General features: G+C 44.3%; 1 protein-coding gene and 2 long non-coding RNA genes across 4 annotated transcripts in view; 2 read left to right on the top strand and 1 right to left on the bottom strand.

The window, feature by feature from the left end:
• The window catches only part of mast2 (microtubule associated serine/threonine kinase 2), a 164,947-nt gene that overhangs the window by 29,605 nt on the left and 115,705 nt on the right, over positions 1-19,637 (top strand). For both annotated transcript variants that reach the window (XM_036969242.2, XM_036969239.2), the window contains exon 2: positions 4,508-4,539. In XM_036969242.2, coding sequence (XP_036825137.2) covers positions 4,508-4,539 — 32 coding nt within the window. The remainder of the gene's footprint in view (positions 1-4,507; positions 4,540-19,637) is intronic.
• Positions 1-19,637, bottom strand: part of LOC149984020 (uncharacterized) — a 468,468-nt gene that overhangs the window by 353,617 nt on the left and 95,214 nt on the right. The gene's annotated exons all lie outside the window — the stretch shown is intronic.
• Positions 6,718-14,869, top strand: LOC149984021 (uncharacterized). Its single transcript, XR_016495281.1, has 4 exons — positions 6,718-6,944; positions 9,047-9,170; positions 9,929-10,123; positions 14,716-14,869. It is a non-coding gene; the product is annotated as an uncharacterized LOC149984021 (long non-coding RNA).

The raw sequence follows: 19,637 nt of genomic DNA, 5'->3' as shown, positions 1-19,637 counted from the left end.
CAATGGCAAGCCACCTGTGTCTGACAACTTGGATGGACAATTATTAAGGATGATAGTGGACTATATTGCCCTCCTATTTGCCTACCGGAAAGTATGTGCCCTCAGCCCTGGAGGGAAGCAAAGGTCACCCCGCTACCAAAGAATAGCGATGCACCCCTTTTACTGGGTCAAACAGCCGACCAGTTGTATTTGGCACAAACCATTCACTAAACCCTAAACCTCAACTAAATCTTGCAATTAATAATGTGGACGTTGAGCAGGTTGAAACTAAACTACTTGGTGTAGACCCTGAATTGTAAACTGTTCTGATCAAAACATATTGATGCAACGGTTAGCTAAGATGGGGAGAGGTATGTCCGTGAAAAAGCGCGGGCTCTGCTTTCTTGACATCACAATCAACAAAACAAGTCATTACAGGCCCTAGTCTTTTTGCACCTGGACTACTGTCCAGTCATATGGTCAAGTGCCACAAAAAGGACATAGGCAAATTACAATTGGCCCAGAACAAAGCAGCACGGCTGGCCCTTAAATGTACACAGAGAGCTAACATCAATGACATGCATGTCAATCTCTAAAAAGTAGAGGAGAGATTGATTGCATCACTACTTGTCTTTGTGAGAGGTATTGGCATGTTTGAAAGCACCCAGCTGTCTGTTCAAATGACTAACACACAGCTCGGACACCCATGCATAACCCACAAGACATGCCACCAGGGGTCTCTTCACAGTCCCCAAGTCCAGAGTAGACTCCAGGAAACGCACAGTACGACACAGAGCCATGACTACATGGAACTCCATTCTACATCAAGTAACTCATGCCAGCATTAAAATGAATAAAACTACTAAAGCCGGGCGTGCGCAACACGATTTTGGCTTTTTGAGATTGGAGACAAAATTCCCATGTCGTTGCCTACTTGGGGCTCACGACCGTCACCGACGCCCGTTTAATGTGAGCGGGTCAGAGACGTAATCTGAGGGCTACTGATCCCGTCTTTGACTAGTCCCAGAGGTCCCCTTGATTTTCAAACATGTTTGACTTTCTCGGCTTAAAATTGGCAATGCCCTTGTCGTGTGAGATGTGCCCCGAACACGTTTTTAGAGCGGTGGTCAGCCATCGCCAATGAGAGCTCTGCCAGAGAAGAAGCCAGATGACGTTGTTTCGCATCCCCCATAATGTGTAGACTCTCGAGCAGGAGCGATGACCACTTGTGTGTGCGTTTGTACTTGCCTTTCACCAAAGCCAAAGAGTCAAATCGTTACAGCTCTGTATGGCAAGAGCTCATATTTCACTGAAAGGTTCTATGAGGCTGCTTTGAGCCACAGCTCGTTCTAGCTACGTTTAACAATCTACTGACATCATCACTTCGTAGTTTTTTTGCGAGACAGCGTGGCTTCGAGAATCCTCACGACCAAGTGAAAGAATCTCGTAGTGTGTTGAATCTCGTAGTGTGTTGAACCCTGTCTGTGCCACATCGTTTAGTGTGCGCGCCACTACGTTGGCAAGACTTAAAACTACAGGAAGACAGTCGTTTAATGTGAGTCTCAGCGATGTTAGGATTCTGAAAGTCGTGTAGTGTAGACCCAGCGTTATGGAACAACATGGACTGTGAAGAGACACACACACATAGGCAGACACACACGTGCATACTTACACTACAGGATTTCCCTCGACTAACCTGTACCCCCGCACATTGACTCGGTACCAGTACCCCCTGTATATAGCCTCGCTATTGTTATTTTATTGTGTTACTTTTATAAAAATGTTTACTTTAGTTTATTTAGTAAATGTTTTCTTAACTCTATTTCTTGAACTGCATTGTTGGTTAAGGGTTCGTAAGTAAGCATTTCGCTGTAAGGTCTACACTTGTTGTATTCGGCACCAGTGACAAATAAGATTTGAGATAATTTTTACACCCACGCTAACACACCACTCTACACACGTACATTTGTGTATTGTTGTAAAGTGGTATTATACATTTAGTGGTCTAATGATGGTATGTGATGTACTGTTTTGTTGGTGCCTTAATGTGCCTTAATGTGTTTGGGCTAATGGGGATCCATAATAAATATAAATCACAATTCCCTCCTCTCTCTCTCGCTGTCATGTCGGTTGGACCTAGAGGAATATTGATGCTTGTGTTCCATCGAGGAGATTACTTTCGTTTTTTTTTGTGTGGCGGTTACCATCCAAACTGTCAATCCAGCTAATTTCCTCATCACCCTGCCTTTGAGATATTACATGACCAGCTGATGTGTGTGCGCTTGTGCGTGTGTGTGCTTGTGCATGTGTGTCATGGAGATTTTAATATTTTGGGGGGGGGGGTTGGGGAGGAGGTGAACATCCCCACTCAAGGATGTGGGGCAGCTCAGCCACACACACACACACACACACACACACACACACACACACACACACACACACACACACACACACACACACACACACACACACACACACGCAGCGGCAGCCCTAATGCAATCAGTCTGCCAGAGAAGAGATGCTGAGAGCAATCCTTTCACATTACAGGGCTATGCGTGGGTGGCTGGTTGGTTGGCAGAACGTACCCCCTTTCTCTTCCCCCTTTCCTCTCTCCCCTCCCTGTTCCTCCCTCTCTCCCTCGGCCAGGCTTCAGCCCATCACCCCTTTAATAGCATCTTCCCTTGTTTCAGATTGTTTGATAAGACTGTATTAATGGCAGTCTCCTATCCTGTTTTGTCTCAATGTTACAGTGTTACCTGGATTTACCCCCCCCCCCAGTCCCCTGATAAGATCTATATATCAGGCACCCTGCAGAGCTCTCTAGCTGAGCTCTGAACAGCATCTGTAGGGAGGCAAATTGAGTTGAGGCCTCCCGGCCCTCAGAGAGTTAGCTAGAGATAGAGGGGAAGCAGATGTGTTACGGGGCTCTGCAACACACAGACACACACACACTGTCGATGACATTAGTCCTGTGTTCTGGGCTTCTAATGGAATCAGGCTGTTTAGTCCTGAGAGCTATGTTGTTGTTTATCTAGACTCCCTAGAACACACCGAGTGCTGACACTTACTCACACTAACACTACACATCATGAAGCGTAGAGACACACACACATATATTTTTTTTCTCCCACGTACTGTCCTCTCTTTAAACTCCATATCTCCATTAGCTCACTAATAATTAACAATAATAATAGACACTAGAGAGAGAGGGTGAACGAGAGAGAGAGAGAGAGCGAGAGAGCTACTGCTCGTCTGACAGTGATGTGGAGACAGCCATCCTGAGTCCGAGTCCGAGAGTGGGATGGAGAGTGAGGTTGAGGACGCTAGCCAGCAAGCAGACAGACTGTATCTATGCAGAAGTGCTCCTGTCACTAACTAAAAAGTAGGGTTCTGCCTGCTAAGTGTGCACTTTGAAACGGTCTGTGTTAATATTCAACTATCAAGCAGAGAGACCGGGAAGGAGCGAAACACGCAGTGGGCTTGAAAGATACACCGCGGTCGGGCAATGTGGAGCAGCAGATGCCTGCTCCCTTCATCGATCTGTCTTTCAGTCTCTTTCTCTTCCTCTGTCTGTCTTTATGACAAGGTCCTTTTTCTCCTTCAGCTATGTTCTCTTTTGACCTGGGGTTACGACACACTCCACCCCGAGGCACACGTGTCCTGTCGGTGTTCAGAGCCTGTTAGAACAAGCCCACTCTTGTGTTTATCTGTGTGTGTCTGCCTGTCTGCCTGTCTGCCTGTCTGTCTAGTGGCTATCTGATTCAAAACACTGACTCACACACACACACACACACACACACAAACACACACATATACACACACACACACACACACACACACACACACACACACAGCCTATCGCGAGTGTGTTGCTGATGGTAAACAGTGTCAGGGGTCCAGGTGACACACGCTGTTGGGTAGGTGTTAGTGTTCTGTTGTCACATAGAGAGCTCACACACCCACCCACCCAGTAGTCACCACTGTGATCATGTTCATATCTATTTCATATCAACACAAACCTGATATTATAGCTACAGAATCATTGTTCTCTCAGCAGAGAGTGGTTTCTCCGACTTGGCCCATGCTATTGTTACTCCCTTGAGAACTGCAGGTCCGTTGAACACTCAGGTCAAGGGTATTTCAAATGACCTTACGATGGAAATAGCCTGCCTCTAGGTTGTGTTTTTACACTGAATAGAGTGCAAGCTGTGACTACCAGTCATTGCCATTAGAACATAAAACACAGCTGAATGTTGTGCTGTGCCACCACTGTAAGGAAGACATTGCTATTTGCTTTGCTACTCAACAAATTCAGATGGTGACACAGTGCCACCTAGTGCCATTTTCAGGGTTTTACACACGCTTCCTCACTGGACGTCAAGCAACACTGTGTACATGGGATTTTTATTTACATCCCAGATAACAAACAACTTTAACACTGTATATCGCCATGTGTCTAAATGATGAGTACACTGACATGTCCTTCTCTCTCTCTCTCTCTCTCTCTCTCTCTCTCTCTCTCTCGCAGAAGGAGCTCAGTCTTCCGAGGAGGGGGAGTTTGTAAGTACCCATAGCCGTTCCATCTCTATTCTTGATTCACTTCTCCAGCCTTGCCAAGGGCAGAGGCGTCTTTCTCTCCGCCCGTCTGTAAACAGGAAAGCCTCTATGGAGAGTTGCACTGAACCGGGCTCTGTGGAACCCTGCAAGGACTCCATTGTGTGTACTGTGACTGTGTAACACCGCCTTGAAGAGCAATGGGGAGGAGAAAGTTGACTCTTTCTGTGAGACTCTTTCTGTGAGACTCTTTCTGTGAGACTCTTCCTGTGAGACTCTTCCTGTGAGACTCTTCCTGTGCTGAGGAGGATTTGACGCTTCAGGGTTGGGCCAGATACTTGGGCCTGGTCTGCGAGCTCCTCCATCCAAGGGTGTTTTTTTTAAATGTAGGATTATTAAAGGCTACACTGAAACCGCCATTGGTTGGGCTCTCTAGATCTCTGTCGCTAACGTAAGAGAGGGGAGAGAGGGATCTGCTGATGGAAAGATGATTCGTCTTAAAGAAAAATGTGATAAGAGGGAAGTCTGGATAGCGAGAGGAGGAAAAGGGGACCGCTGTAGCCAGTCCGTGCTCTCTCGGATCGACTCTGGGCTGCAGAGGCTCTCTCTTTGTCTCGTTCATTTTCTTTTTTACGGTCGTATCACAGACTGCCAAGCTCTGTCAAACCCCGGACAACCTTGTGGCATTATGCAGACATGACGGCAGCATGTGAGGTAGCATGTTAGTGGGCGGGCGAAACGAGCGGGCGGGCGTGTTAATTCCACAGGGAATTACATTTATTTAATTTTTTTTACACCATACACTTTCTGTCTCTTTGTCTCCGCGGACACACAGCACATCCCATTGGGGGCTCAATCCATTTCCATATTCCCATTGTCAGAATCCTGTGTCTCCTCTAACCCCTTGCATCACATGGTAAAGGCATACCTCAACATGTCCCGTGAGGTATCCAGTTTGACGTTGACCGTTAAAGCGAAAGCTTCGCCATTTGGAAGTTGACGTGGCAAAAGATGCGTTTGCAATTCCATCAAAAGTTGTCAAATCCCCACCTTGACCACACAGTACGACGAACTGCCTTGTCAAGAAAGAGAACAGTACAGTGAGGTCTGAAGGGTTACAAGTGGAAGCTCATTGGGATGGGGCAGAACAGGCCTGTAGCTTAGCGTCCACAGTGGCTCTGCTCTGCTCTGAAAAGTAACCCAAACACGACACAAAAGTTGTATCTTTCATCTCTTATTTGCCACAGTGTCTTTGAAGACAGGCCTGCCCTCGTGAGAATGTATGCGTTCACTTGACCGGTGAGCAGAACAGAGCTAGGAGATTCCAGGCAGCTTTTGGGCCAGTGGTTGGGCCTCACTTGTGTATCAAGAATAGTCCACCACCCAAAGGACATCCCGCCAACTTGACACAACTGTGGGAAGCATTGTGGTCAACATGGGCCTGCATCCCTGTGGAACGATTTCAACACCTTGTCGAGTCCAGGCCCCTGCTACAGCAGCAGTGATAGGAAATGTAAAATATATAGTTTTACTTCACTCATGTCCTCTTGCTCTCGTGTCCTCTTGCTCTCATGCTCGCTCCCACTCAAGGATGTGGGGCAGCTCAGACACACACACACACACACACACACACACACACACACACACACACACACACACACACACACACACACACGCAAACAAAGTTTCATATCCTGTAGACAGTGGTCATACGTCAGTCCACTAATCAGGCTGGATTAGTTTAGTGATGCTCCAGCGCTAACGCTAGCAATAACCATAGCCCCTACTGTAGCTTCTTTGATCCAGACCCATTGTCCCTGTCCCTGACCAGGCATGTGAACTGCGTTTAACCCCTACATAGGCAGGCTCCCTCACCAGGGACACTTGTGTCCCTCTGATTCCACAAACAGAGATTGGGTATTGGAGAGAACAGGGAGATGAGGGGTAGAGAGAGGAGGTGGGGGGCTAGCTAGCCAAAATAAGGCAGGGGCGACAGCTGCACCTCCCACAGGGTCTTGTGATAACATGAGAATGCTCTGTGCCTGCCTGCTGGGCGTGTTAGTGCTGTGTCAGTGTGTTCTGGAGCTCTCTCTCTCTCTCTCTCCCTCTCCCCCTCTCTCTCTCTCTCTCTCTCTCTCTCTCTCTCTCTCTCTCTCTGTACTCTACCGCTCAGACAACACCAGTGAGAGTGACCGTAGCTCAGGCTGTACGCCCTCTCTCGCTCGCTCTCGCTCTCTCTCTCTGGCTGAAGAAGCAGTGACCAGGGTCAAGCTCTCCATTTGGACACTACTGTTTGACAGTCACAGAGCGCAGTCAAATCTCCAGGACACTGCAGAGGCAGAGGACAAACTGACAAGCCATCCCCAGGATCGGGGCTCTTAGCTTGGGGATACTGCCTGCGTAGGATTTATGTGAGGCTATTCGAACCAATGCTGACCTATACTTGACCTGTGTGTGTGTGTGTGTGTGTGTGTGTGTGTGTGTGTGTGTGTGTGTGTGTGTGTGTGTGTGTGTGTGTGTGTGTGTGTGTGTGTGTGTGTGTGTGTGTGTGCGTGCGTGCGTGCGTGCGTGCGTGCGTGCGTGCACGTTCAGAAGACAGGGGGTTGCTTGGAGAGTGTTTCTGAATGGTTTGATGTTATTATAGCTGGATCAGGGAGAGACAGATAGTGTGTGTTTGTTAGAGAGATGGATAGTGTCTGTGTGTTAGTGTGTGTGACTCAGCAGCAGTGATAAGCTGTTATGAGTCCTGCTCTGTGTCAGTACAGAGCACTGAGAACACTGTAGCCTAGATACCTGGCATTCAGTGCGTTCGGGAAAATATTCAGACCCCTTTACTTTTAAAAAAACGTTTTCCACACGTTACAGCCTTATTCTAAAATGGGTTAAATACTTTTTCCCCTCATCAATCGACACACAATACTCCATAATGACAAAGCAGAAACATTTAAAAAATAACTATTCACACCCTTTGCGTTGAGACTCAAAATTGAGCTCAGGTGCATCCTGTTTCCATTGATCATCCTTAAGATGTTTCTACAACTTGATTGGAGTCCACCTGTGGTAAATTCAATTGATTGGACATGATTTGGAAAGGCACACACCTGTCTATAGAGGTTCCCACAGTTGACAGTGTGTGTCAGAGCAAAAACAAATCCATGAGGTTGATTGAATTGTCTGTAGAGCTACGAGACAGGATTGTGTCAAGGCACAGATCTAGGGAAGGGTACCAAAACATTTCTGCAGCATTGAAGGTCCCCAAGAACACAGTTGGCTCCATCATCCTTAAATGGAAGAAGTTTGGAACCACCAAGACTCTTAATAGAGCTGGTCGCCCGGCCAAACTGAGCTGTCGGGGGAGAAGGGCCACCTCAGCGTGGTGACCAAGAACTTGATGGTCACTCTGACAGAGCTCCAGAGTTTATCTGTGGAGATGGGAGAACCTTCCAGAAGGATAACCATCTCTGCATCACTCCACCAATCAGGTTTTTATGGTAGAGTGGCTAGAAGTAAGCCACTCCTCAGTAAAAGGCACATGACAACCCGCTTGGAGCCAAAAGTTACCTAAGTTACCTACTCAATGCCAAGCGTCACGTCTGGAGGAAACCTGGCACAATCCCTACAGTGATGCATGGTGGTGGCAGCATGCATGATGTTTTCAGTGGCAGGGACTGGGAGATTAGTCAGGATTGAGGGAAAGAGGAATGGAGAAACGTACAGAGAGATCCTTGAGGAAAACCTGCTCCAGAGCGCTCAGGACCTCAGACTGGGGCGAAGGTTCACCTTCCAACAGGACAACGACCCTAAGCACATAGCCAAGACAACGCAGGACATGCTTCGAGACAAGTCTCTGAATGTCCTTGGCCCAGACTTGAACCCGATCGAACATCTCTGGAGAGACATTCCCCATCCAACCTGGCAGAGCTTGAGAGGATCTGCAGAGAAGATTGGGGACAAACCCCAAAAGCAGGTGTGTCAAGCTTGTGTTGTCATACTCAAGAAAACTCAAAGCTGTAATTGCGTCCAAAGGTGCTTCAACAAAGTACTGAGTAAAGGGTCCGAATACTTATGTAAATGTCATATTTCAGTTTTAGTTCTATTTTTTTGCTCAAATTTCTACAATTCAGTTTTAGCTGTGTCATTACGGGGTGTTGTGTGTAGATTGATGAGCGGGGGAAAAAAACAATTGAATCCATTTTAGAACAAGGCTGTAACATAATGAAATGTGGAAAAAGTCAAGGGGTCTGAATGCTTTCCAAATGCACTGTGCCTGTCTGTTTACTACACAGTCCGCCCCCCTAGGCCTCTTAAGATTGACAGCTTGATTTTGGATTGTGTTACACACACACCATTACTCACTCATACACACAAGTGTGCCTGCACACACACATAGACACACACAGTTACGTATACTCATTGTGTGTTATGAAGGACTGGTCAGTGAGGGCTTTGTAGTGTTTTGTTTTGAGAGGAGGTGAGCGGTCAGCTCATTGGCCAGCATGGCTTTGATTGACAGGAGGCAGAGTCCACTGGAGCAACACTGACTTTCACCCTGAGCCCACCCCTTGCTTTACCGTTGCCATTGGAAACATGATGAAGAGGAGGAAGGAGAGGCCAGGAGCTCCCGACCTGCGCATGCAGTAAGACACACTCACACACACACTGACCACAAAGGGTTAACTGACCCTACTGTATGCGTGTGAGTCTCTGCCCTTTTTGTTGTGGAGCTGTAGTTCTGAGAGTAGAGTGATGGGCCCGGCAGCGTCGGTTTACACCCCCTCCGACACATACAGTGCACACACACAGCCGCGGAAACACAGATCAGCACTCAGGCTGAGCGGAAAAACTGGAGGAGAGGTGGAGGGAAAGTGAGGAGGTAAAGAAAGGGGGAAGATTAGGAGGAGAGATTAGAGGAGAGGGAAATCCTACATTCGCAGAGGGGGGTGGGGGGGTAATTTGCCAGGTTACTGCCCAGTCATACACGCATACACAGTCATACACACACAGCAGGCTGCTGCCAGGGTTATATTCTCACACATTCTGGTCACTCGCCAGGAGGTCCAGACCTGTTTTAGACTAGTCCCATATGGCTCCTCTCTACCCAGCCTGCCAACAGCCCTGCCTTTCCAAGTGTTAACGCCCAGTCCGTACCAGCCTCAGAGCAGAAGGCTGAGTGATCCACTGCCTGAGTACACAGCCAAGCTTTTGCTTTCTTTATCAAAGCTTGTATGGAATGAAGTTAGGCTAGTTACTAGTCGTACAATAGTTAGTGTTGGTGGTGATTGTGTGGCGATTTTTAAACCCCACTGTTGTTCATCAGACAGTACTCTCACCTTCCCACTATTCTTCCCCTCCATTTCCTCCTTCATCCCATCTGCCCCTCCGTGGCGAACTGTAGAATCTGGCCGGCCGCTCAGCACCGCTGCCATGGCAACACCAGTCTCCTGCAGCACCTGCTCTCTCCCACCTCACTCCCTCCCTCCTTCCACACCTCCTCCTCCCAGCCCTCCCTCCTCCTCTACTCCACCTCTGCCCACCCAGAGGGCCCACTATCAGCCCCTGTCCACCAGGTGGTAAACCCCTTCCTCTGGAGGTAAGACTGGCTGGGTCTGTGTGTCGACTGGTGTTGGTATGGGTAGTACTGGCATGTGTTTATGACCCGGTCCCTTAACTCCGAGAGTAACAGTTCCCTTAAAGGACAACTCCGCCGCTTTTAACATTTGGTTTGTTATTATTAAGTATTTAGTGATATGTTACACAGGTTTAGTGTAATTGTATGATTTCATGCCTATTGACTGTGTAGTGATGAGCTAAACCGGGAACTTGCTTCTCTGTGACGTCTCTGATCCCAGAGATGACTAATACAATAAATTATGGACAGTCATTTTCAACGATCTATATAACTCCTTGCTATATGTTGTTCTGTTTGTCTTTGTCTAATAACATCTGTAAATATTTTATCCATTGTGCCCTTTCCAAATAGTCTATATTTTCAGTCTGAGAGACTAGGATTCCGTAATGATTTGCCTGTAAATGCCGTAATAAATGTTGTGTTCTTCTAACAGCCTACATGTTGTTTGGACTGTTGTTTAAGGCAGTCACCAAGATGAAATGTAGTTGTTGTTGTTGAAACACTATTATTTTTGATGTAGCAGTTGGGCTAGCTAGCATGCTAACTGGATACAGTAACTCTGTGTTATGGTTTGCGTAGGTAGTTAGCATCTAGATTTGAATTATTTTGAAGTGTATTGCAGTTGATTGGTGACAAGGACAAGGGCATGAACATATATTCAGCACGACATTCATGCAAGCATTACAGTATATTTACAAGCCAAAAGTAATGTGAAATGCACTCATTACTTGTGACATAAGCAATATATTTAGACTAAGCTTCATCTGGGCTTGATAGCCAGCTAGGGAGATTAAATGCACCCTGGGAATCATGGTATGCTGTAGACTTGGGCAATACAGAAGCTTCAAAATGACAAAAACAAGGAATCGTGCAGTATGACTAACAAAAACAATACAACTTCAAAATGTGTATCAATTCTTGAGTAGTGCATAGTAATTGGTTAGAAAGTGTCAGAATTGTCCTTTAAGACATGTGTGTACATGTGTCTGTTGAGGAGTGTGAGAGGGAGACAGAGGGAGAGTGTACTAATACCAAACAAGAAACTAGCTGATAGCACTCTAATGTTACAGGCCCTCTCATAAAAGGCATCACATTCTGTGTGTTTAAGACCTTGAGAATGTGTGTTCGGACTAGGTACCATAAGCATGTGTGTGTTTGTAAAGCAGAGTCAGCTTAGTTGTACTACTGAATCACTACACACAACCTATTCGTGCAGTAGTGACTATGTAGAGACTTGTAGGGATTGTGTAGTGAATGCACTGCTCAAGATACTCAAGTAGAGTTTTGTTGTCGTGTTCAGCAGGAAAACAGTACTGTTTCAGTAGAAAGTAGAGATTTGTACTACTTGATGTTGGAAGTAAATAAGTAGTCCAAACACTACAGCTTTACTGCACAGGAATGTCTGTAGCAGTGGATCCCAAACTTTTTATTGTCCCGTACCCCTTCAAAACATTCAGCCTCCAGCTGCGTACCTCCTCTAGCACCAGGGTCAGCACACTCTCAAATTGTTGTGTGCCATCATTGTGAGCCTGCCACACACACACACACACACTATACGATACATTTATTAAACATAAGAATGAGTGTGAGTTTTTGTCACAACCCGGCTCGTGGGAAGTGACAAGGAGCTCTTATAGGACCAGGGGACATATAATAATATAATAATAATCAATAATTTTGCTCTTTATTTAGCCATCTTACATATAAAACTGTATTTGTTCATTGAAAATTGTGAATAACTTACCACAGGTTATTGTGAAGGGTGTGCTTGAAAGGATGGATGCACATAACTCTGTAATGTTGGGTTGTGTTGGAGAGAGTCTCAGTCTTAAATCATTTTCCACACACAGTCTGTTGCCTGTATTTAGTTTTCATGCTAGTGAGGGATGAGAATCCACTCTCACATAGGTACGTGGTTGCAAAGATCATCAGTGTCTTAACAGCACGATTTGCCAAGACAGAACCCCTTGTTGCAATTTCGATGAGGCTCTCTTGTCCAGATATTGGCAAGTGGACTGGAGGCAGGACATGAAAGGAATAACGAATCCAGTTGTTTGTGTCATCCATTTCGGGAAAGTACCTCACTCAGGTGCTTCACTATATCACATTTGACATTGTCCGTAAGCTTGAGTTCATTTGCACACAAAAAATCATACAATGAAGGAAAGACGTGTGTGTTGTCCTTGTTAATGCAGACCGAGAAGAGCTCCAACTTCTTAATCGTAGCCTGAATTTTTTCCCGTACATTGAATATAGTTGCAGAGAGTCGCTGTAATCCTAGATTCAGATCATTCAGGTGAGATAAAACATCACCCAGATAGGCCAGTCGTGTGAGAAACTCATCATCATGCAAGCGGTCAGACAAGTGAAAACTATGGTCAGTAAAAAAACTTTAAGCTCGTCTCTCAATTAAAAAAAAAACGTGTCAATACTTTGCCCCTTGATAACCAGCGCACTTCTGTATGTTGTAAAAACGTTAGCAATTGCTTGCACGCTCGTTACCACTCCACTATGTCTCCCTGTCATGGGTTTTGCACCATCAGTACAGATACCAACACACAAAGCTGTCCAGTACGTTACAAATATCCTCTCATGTTGTCCTGGTTTCATGGGTTTTGCAGAAGAGGATGTCTTCCTTAATGGACCCCCCCCCCATGAACGTAACATATACCAGGAGCTGTGCCAGGCCTGTTGACACATCCAGCTGTAACGCATAGAATTCACTGGCTTGTATGTGAAGCAGTAATTGTTGAAACAAAACATGCCAATTTGAAAGATAAGCCACGGGAGGTTTTTGAGCGAGAATTAAGACGACTTTCGAATATTAAGACATGTATAAAAGCAACAGATACCATTAATAAGAACGGGCTAGAAGCGTATGGTGAGCTACCGAGTGGCTAGGACAAGGCAAGCCCAATACTATTGTGGAGGACTTAGGTCCAACGTCTCTGTCTGTTGTTCCGTGCTTTCCCGGGTAAGGGGGCAGTAGCTCTTCGGCTGCATCAGATTCACAACTGTCAGTGTCCATGCTAGCTGGGCTAACCACAAATGTAGAATTACTGATGCTAGCATTGGGATGTGCTCGTGGAAGCAGAACAACTTGTTTCGTCGACAGGTGCAGGTGTAGTACTGCTGGTAGTAGCAGTACTACCAGTAGAGCTGGTATGCGTCTCTATGGACGCAGGCCTTCATTTGTTTAACCATTTATCCTTTTTCGAGCAAACGGAATGAGCAGCAGCTACGTTTGGCTACATACGGACCGTTAGTATAATTCCGGCGAGAGAGTAACGGTTAATGTGATTGGATGTTAACTATTTGACTAGGCTACCTGCATTTGACATTGTGTTGCTATTTCACTGAATACTAGATGCTTTAACTTTATTTTTGCCGGTGAAACAAGCCTAAAAAAAACTCACCCAAATGTATAGCCCTGTTGGAAAATATAAATGGACTGTTTGAAAATGTGAATCACATTTGTATTTGGCATACCCCCGACAGCATTGGGGTACATGTACCCCAGTTTGAGAATACCTGGTCTATAGCAATCAGGTAGCGCTTTTTACTACTCGATGTAGGTTGTAAATAAGTATCACAACACTATAGCCAGATAAAACAGGAAGTAGTTGGCTGTAGGACAATCCTGAATGTAGTCATCTTCCGTCCTTTGTCATCCTGTCTGTCATAGCTATTATGCTGACACCATCTGTACGTTTGACTTTCCTATATGTTTAATGAATACTTTCATGTCTTTGTTATTTTTTTTTGTATAACTTTTTAACACAAACGATTGCTAGCCAAAACAGTCTTAGCTGTTATCCATTGTCATAGAGATCGCTGTCATTGTTGGGGCGGCAGGTAGCCTGGTGGTTAGAGTGTTGGGCTGGTAACTGAAAGGATACTGGATCGAATCCCTGAGCTGACAAGGTCAAAATCTGTCGTTCTGCCCCTGAACAAGGCAGTTAACCCACTGTACCCTGGTAGGCATGGAGGGTCAGTCCTTGCATCTAATGCTCTGTCTGTTAATCTGAGAGTGGTTACATATATAATTTAATCATATTATTATATGTAGTAGAACGTGATGGGTTAGAAGAAGCCTACATAACCAACCCATAAAGTAATATTTAACATCCATATATGGCCAGCTGTGTAAACTTTAACATTGATTTATCCTGCAATAGATGTTGTTCAATTGGTAACATACATTTTTGTATTTTTCTAATGTCTCTTCAGGGGAAAGTAATCTAAAAGTAATGGAATGTAATCAGATTATGTTACTTTCATTTAGAAAGTAACCTACCCAACCCTGCTAATAAGTATGTGTGTTTGTATGCAAATGTACAGTATATTCATATTGGTATACTTACCCATTCTACTTACCTCTTAACCTGTTGCCAAGGAGGCTCTCAACATAAGAAGTCTGGAGGCCGTTGTTTATGAGATTAACATTGTTTATCAAATGTTTTTCTGTGTTGTTTTATGTGACCTCTGTCAGCAGATGATTGGTAACGGCTTATAATTGGTTGTCTCTTCTGCTTGTCTTTATTTTCTGAAAGGTTATGTGGTGGAGAAATGTGGCTGCAACACAAAAGAGGATCTGAAGATAGTTAAATCAAAGCTGAATGAAGACAAGGCCTCAAAGGGATTAAGAGAAAAGTGTAAATATTTAATAGGTATTTAATAATAAATAAATAAAATTATGGTAATACATTTTTTGGGTATAAGCGTGTAATTTCTTCTTTGGTGATACAGCTACAGTTAGAACAATTAGGAAATAAAATGTGCACTAGTCCACTAGTGACACCGTAGTAAAACAGCAAGACGTCAATAGTGGTTTTGAGTTGGCAAACAGAAGTGAATGTTTTCGATAGTAATTCAAAAGGGTTTATGTAGGAAATGAAAAAGTAGCAGCGGCAATTCAGTTGTGATCAGTAGTGACACAACACTATACACTCAGATGGCACGGCACTAGTAATTCAATAGGGATTGGGTAGACATACAGCAGTGACGTGTAGGCATTGTGTAATAATTCAATAGGGATTGGGTAGACATACAGCAGTGACGTGTAGGCATTGTGTAGTAATTCAATAGGGATTGGGTAGACATACAGCAGTGACGTGTAGGCATTGTGTAGTAATTCTCAGTAGGTACACAGTAGTCATTAAGGGAGAATTATGTAGTGATAGTAGTGAAACATCTCAATTTATCACCCATTACTACATAAATCGGTGTTGTGTAGATCAAAGGAGCTGATGTGGACTACAGGAAATGGAGGGAAGAGCACTCCCCCCCATACTCATCGACACACGGCTGTAGTGGAAATGAATCAAGAGCTTCAAGTTCCTCGGTGTCCAAAACACTAAGGAATTCTCATGGTCCACACACTCCAAGACAGTTGTGAAGAGGCCATGATAACACTTCTTCCCACTCAGGAAGCTAAAAAGATTTGGCATGATCCTCAAAAAGTTCTACAGCTGCACCATTGTGAGTCATCTTGATTGGCTGCATCGCCACTTGGTATGGCAACTGCTTTGACATCCAACTGCAAGGTGCTACAGAGGGTAGTGCGCATGGCCCTGCCATCCAGGCGCTCTAATGCCAGTCGGTGTCAGAGGAAGGCCCTAAAAATTGTCAGAAATTCCAGCCACCCAAGTCATAGACTGTTCTCTCTGCTACCTCACAGCAAGCGGTTCCGATGCACCAAGTCTGGAACCAACAGGACCTTGATCAGCTTCTACCCCTAAGCCATCAGACTGCTAAATTAGTTAGTCCAGGTAGCTATTGGCAGTGGTGAGTAAAAGTAAATGACTCAAGTAAAAGTGAAGGTCACCCAGTAAAATACTACTTGAGTAAAAGTCCAAAAGTATTTGCTTTTAAATAAAGAATTTTATTTTAAATATACTTAAGTATCAAAAGTAAATGTAATTGCAAAAATATATTTCAGTATCCAAAGTAAAAGTACAAATAATAAAATGTTCTTAAATTAAGCCAGTCAGAAAGCTTCATTTTCGTGTGTTTTTTTTAATTTACGGATAGATGGACACGCTCCAACACTAAGATATCATTTACAAATGAGGGATGTGCTTAGTGAGTCCGCCAGATCAGAGGCGGTAGGGATGACCAGGGATGTTCTCTTGATAAGTGTGTGAATTAGACCATTTTCCTGTCTTGCTAAGCATTCAAAGTGTAACAAGTAGCAAGTAGGGGAGCTCACACAGAATCTGCATTGGTCTTTTTTGACTCATCGCATAGGCTATTGCTACTGTTTATTATCTATCCTGTTGCCTAGTCACTTTATCGATACCTATCGATATGTACATATAGGTGGCAGGTAGCCTAGCGGTTAGAGCGTTTAGAGCGTTGGACTAGTAACCGGAAGGTTGCTAGATCGAATCCCAGAGCTGACAAGGTAAACATCTGTTGTTCTGCCCCTAAACAAGGCAGTTAACCCAGTGTTCCTAGGCTGGTATTGTTAATAAGAATTTGTTCTTAACTGACTTGCCTAGTTAAATAAAGGCATACAGTGCCATTGGAAAGTATTCAGACACCTTGACTTTTTCCACATTTTGTACGTTACAGCCTTATTCTAAAATGTATTAAATAGTTTTTTGTCCTCATCAATCTACACACAATACCCCATAATGACAAAGCAAAAACAGGTTTTTAGAAATGTTTTGCTAATTTATTAAAAAAAAAATGAAATATCACATTTACATAAGTATTCAGAATCTTTACTCAGTACTTTGTTGAAGCACCTGTGGCAACGATTACATCTCCGAGTCTTCTTGGGTATGAAGCTACAAGCTTGGTACACCTGTATTTTGGGAGTTTCTCCCATTCTTCTCTACAGATGCTCTCAAGCTCTGTCAGGTTGGATGGAGAGCGTTCCCGCACAGCTATTTTCAGGTCTCTCCAGAGATGTTAGATCGGGTTCAAGTTCGGGCTCTTGCTTGGCCACTCACTTATGTTCAGAGACTCCTGCATTGTCTTGGCTGTGTGCTTAGGGTTGTTGTCCTGTTGGAAGGTGAACCTTCGCCCCAGTCTGAGGTCCTGAGCGCTCTGGAGCAGGTTTTCATCAAGGATCTCTCTGTACTATGCTCCGTTCATCTTTCCCTTGATCCTCACTAGTCTCCAAGTCCCTGCCGAAGAAAAACATCCACACAGCATGATGCTGCCACCACCATGCTTTACCATAGGGATGGTGCCAGGTGTGCTCCAGACGTGATGCTTGGCATTCAGACCAATGAGGTCAATCTTGGTTTCATCAGACCCTTAGGTGCCTTTTGGCAAACTCCAAGCGGAGTTTGCCAAAAAGCATCACTCTTTTAATGAAGAGTGACTTCTGTCTGGCCACTATACCATAAAGGCCTGATTGGTGGAGTGCTGCAGAGATGGTTGTCCATTTGGAAGGTTCTCCCATCTCCACAGGGGAACTCTAGAGCTCTGTCAGAGTGACCATTGGGTTCTTGATCACCTCCCTGACAAAGACCCTTTTCCCCAGATTGCTCAGAATGGCCGAGCGTCCAGCTCTAGGAAGAGTCTTGGTGATTCCAAACTTCTTCCGTTTAAAAATTATGGAGGCAACTGTTTTCTTTGGGACCTTCAATGCTGCAGATATTTTGGTACCCTTCCCCAGATCTGTGCCTTGACACAATCCTGTTTCGGAGCTCTACAGACAATTCCTTCGACCTCATGGCTTGGTTTTTGCTCTAACATGCACTGTCAACCTTATATAGACAGGTGTGTGCCTTTCCAAATCATGTCCAATCAATTGAATTTACCACAGGTGGACTCCAATCAAGTTGTAGAAACATCTCAAGGATGATCATTGGAAACAGGATGCAGCTGAGCTCAACTTTAAGTCTCATAGCCAAGGGTCTGAATACTTATGTAAATACCGTATTTCTGTTTTTTATGTTTAATACATTTGCAAACATTTCTTAGAACCTGCTTTTGCATAGTCATTATGGGCTATTGTGTGTAGATTGCTGACATGTTTTATTTTTTAAATCCGTTTTAGAATACGGCTGTAACGTAACAAAATGTGCCAAAAGTCAAGGGGTCTGAATACTTTCCGAAGGCACTGTATAGCCAGTACCACCACTGAGGTATATAATTAAAACCCACCCCAACTAGGGCTATCTGATATATGAAAACGATCACTAAAGTCAACAGGTAGCCTATTGTTGTGACGAAGATGCGTCCGTAGCAGATTGCTAAAAGATACTTTATATGGATAATATTAAAGTAGGCAGGGAACCCTGTTTTTGCCTGGCAAAATAGATCAAATTAAACAAGTGCTTTCTGGTTACTAATCTGGATATGTGCGCCGCCTATGTGCGCCAATGCTGATGACTGGTCAACAATCAAGACACGCAAGTTTTTGCTTCTGAAGCATAGATAAGATGTTTTTCAATCAAGAATTTGCTGCAATGCCATAGGCCTATGTTTGTGACCAGATTGAAGAAGTAAGGATATAAATATAAAATACAAATGGTAGGCTACAAATATGTTTGACAACACAGTACCAGTTCAACGTTTGGACACACCTACTCATTCAAGGGTTTTTCTTCTTTTTTTTTTACTATTTTCTATATTGTAGAATAATAGTGAAGACATCAAAACTATGAAATAATAACATAATGACCATCGTTATGTTTGGAGAAAAAAGGGGATGCTTGCAAGCCCGAAGAACAAAATTCCAACCGTGAAGCACGGGTGTGGCAGCATCATGTTGTGGGGGTGCTTTGCTGCAGGAGGGACTGGGGAACTTCACAAGATAGATGGCATCATGAGGGAGGAAAAGTATGTGGATATATTGAAGCAACATCTCAAGACATCAGTCAGGAAGTTAAAGCTTGGTCACAAATGGGTCTTTCAAATGGACAATGACCCCAAGCATTGTCCATTTTGTAGTTGTGGCAAAATGGTTTAAGGACAACAAAGTCAGGGTATTGGAGTGGCCATCACAAAGCCCTGACATGAATCATACAGAAAATATGTGGGCAGAACTGAAAAAGTGTGTACGTGCAAGGAGGCCTACAAACCTTACTCACCAGCTCTGTCAGGAGTAATGGGCCAAAATTCACCCAACTTATTGGAGGAAGCTTGTGGAAGGCTACCCGAAATGTTTGACCCAATTTAACCAATTTAAAGACAATGCTACCAAATACTAATTGACCCACTGGGAATGTGATGAAAGAAATAAAAGCTGAAATAAATCACTCTCTACTATTAATGTGACATTTCACATTCTTAAAATAAAGGGGGGATCCTAACTGACCTAAGACAGGGAATTGTTACTAGGATTAAATGTCAGGAATTGTGAAAAACTGAGTTTAAATTTATTTGGCTAAGGTGTATGTAAACTTCCAATTGTAATAGCACTCCAATTGTAATAGCACTCCAATTGTAATAGCACTCCAATTGTAATAGCACTCGCAGCTTTCCAATAAAACAAAATCTGAGACATTTATGA

The sequence above is a fragment of the Oncorhynchus mykiss genome, chromosome 4 (assembly GCF_057628025.1).
Source record: "Oncorhynchus mykiss isolate SJ-2025 chromosome 4, ASM5762802v1, whole genome shotgun sequence".
NCBI lineage: Eukaryota > Metazoa > Chordata > Actinopteri > Salmoniformes > Salmonidae > Oncorhynchus > Oncorhynchus mykiss.
The sequence above is the reverse complement of the archived record's forward strand: the minus strand, read 5'-3'. Positions and strand labels throughout refer to the sequence as shown.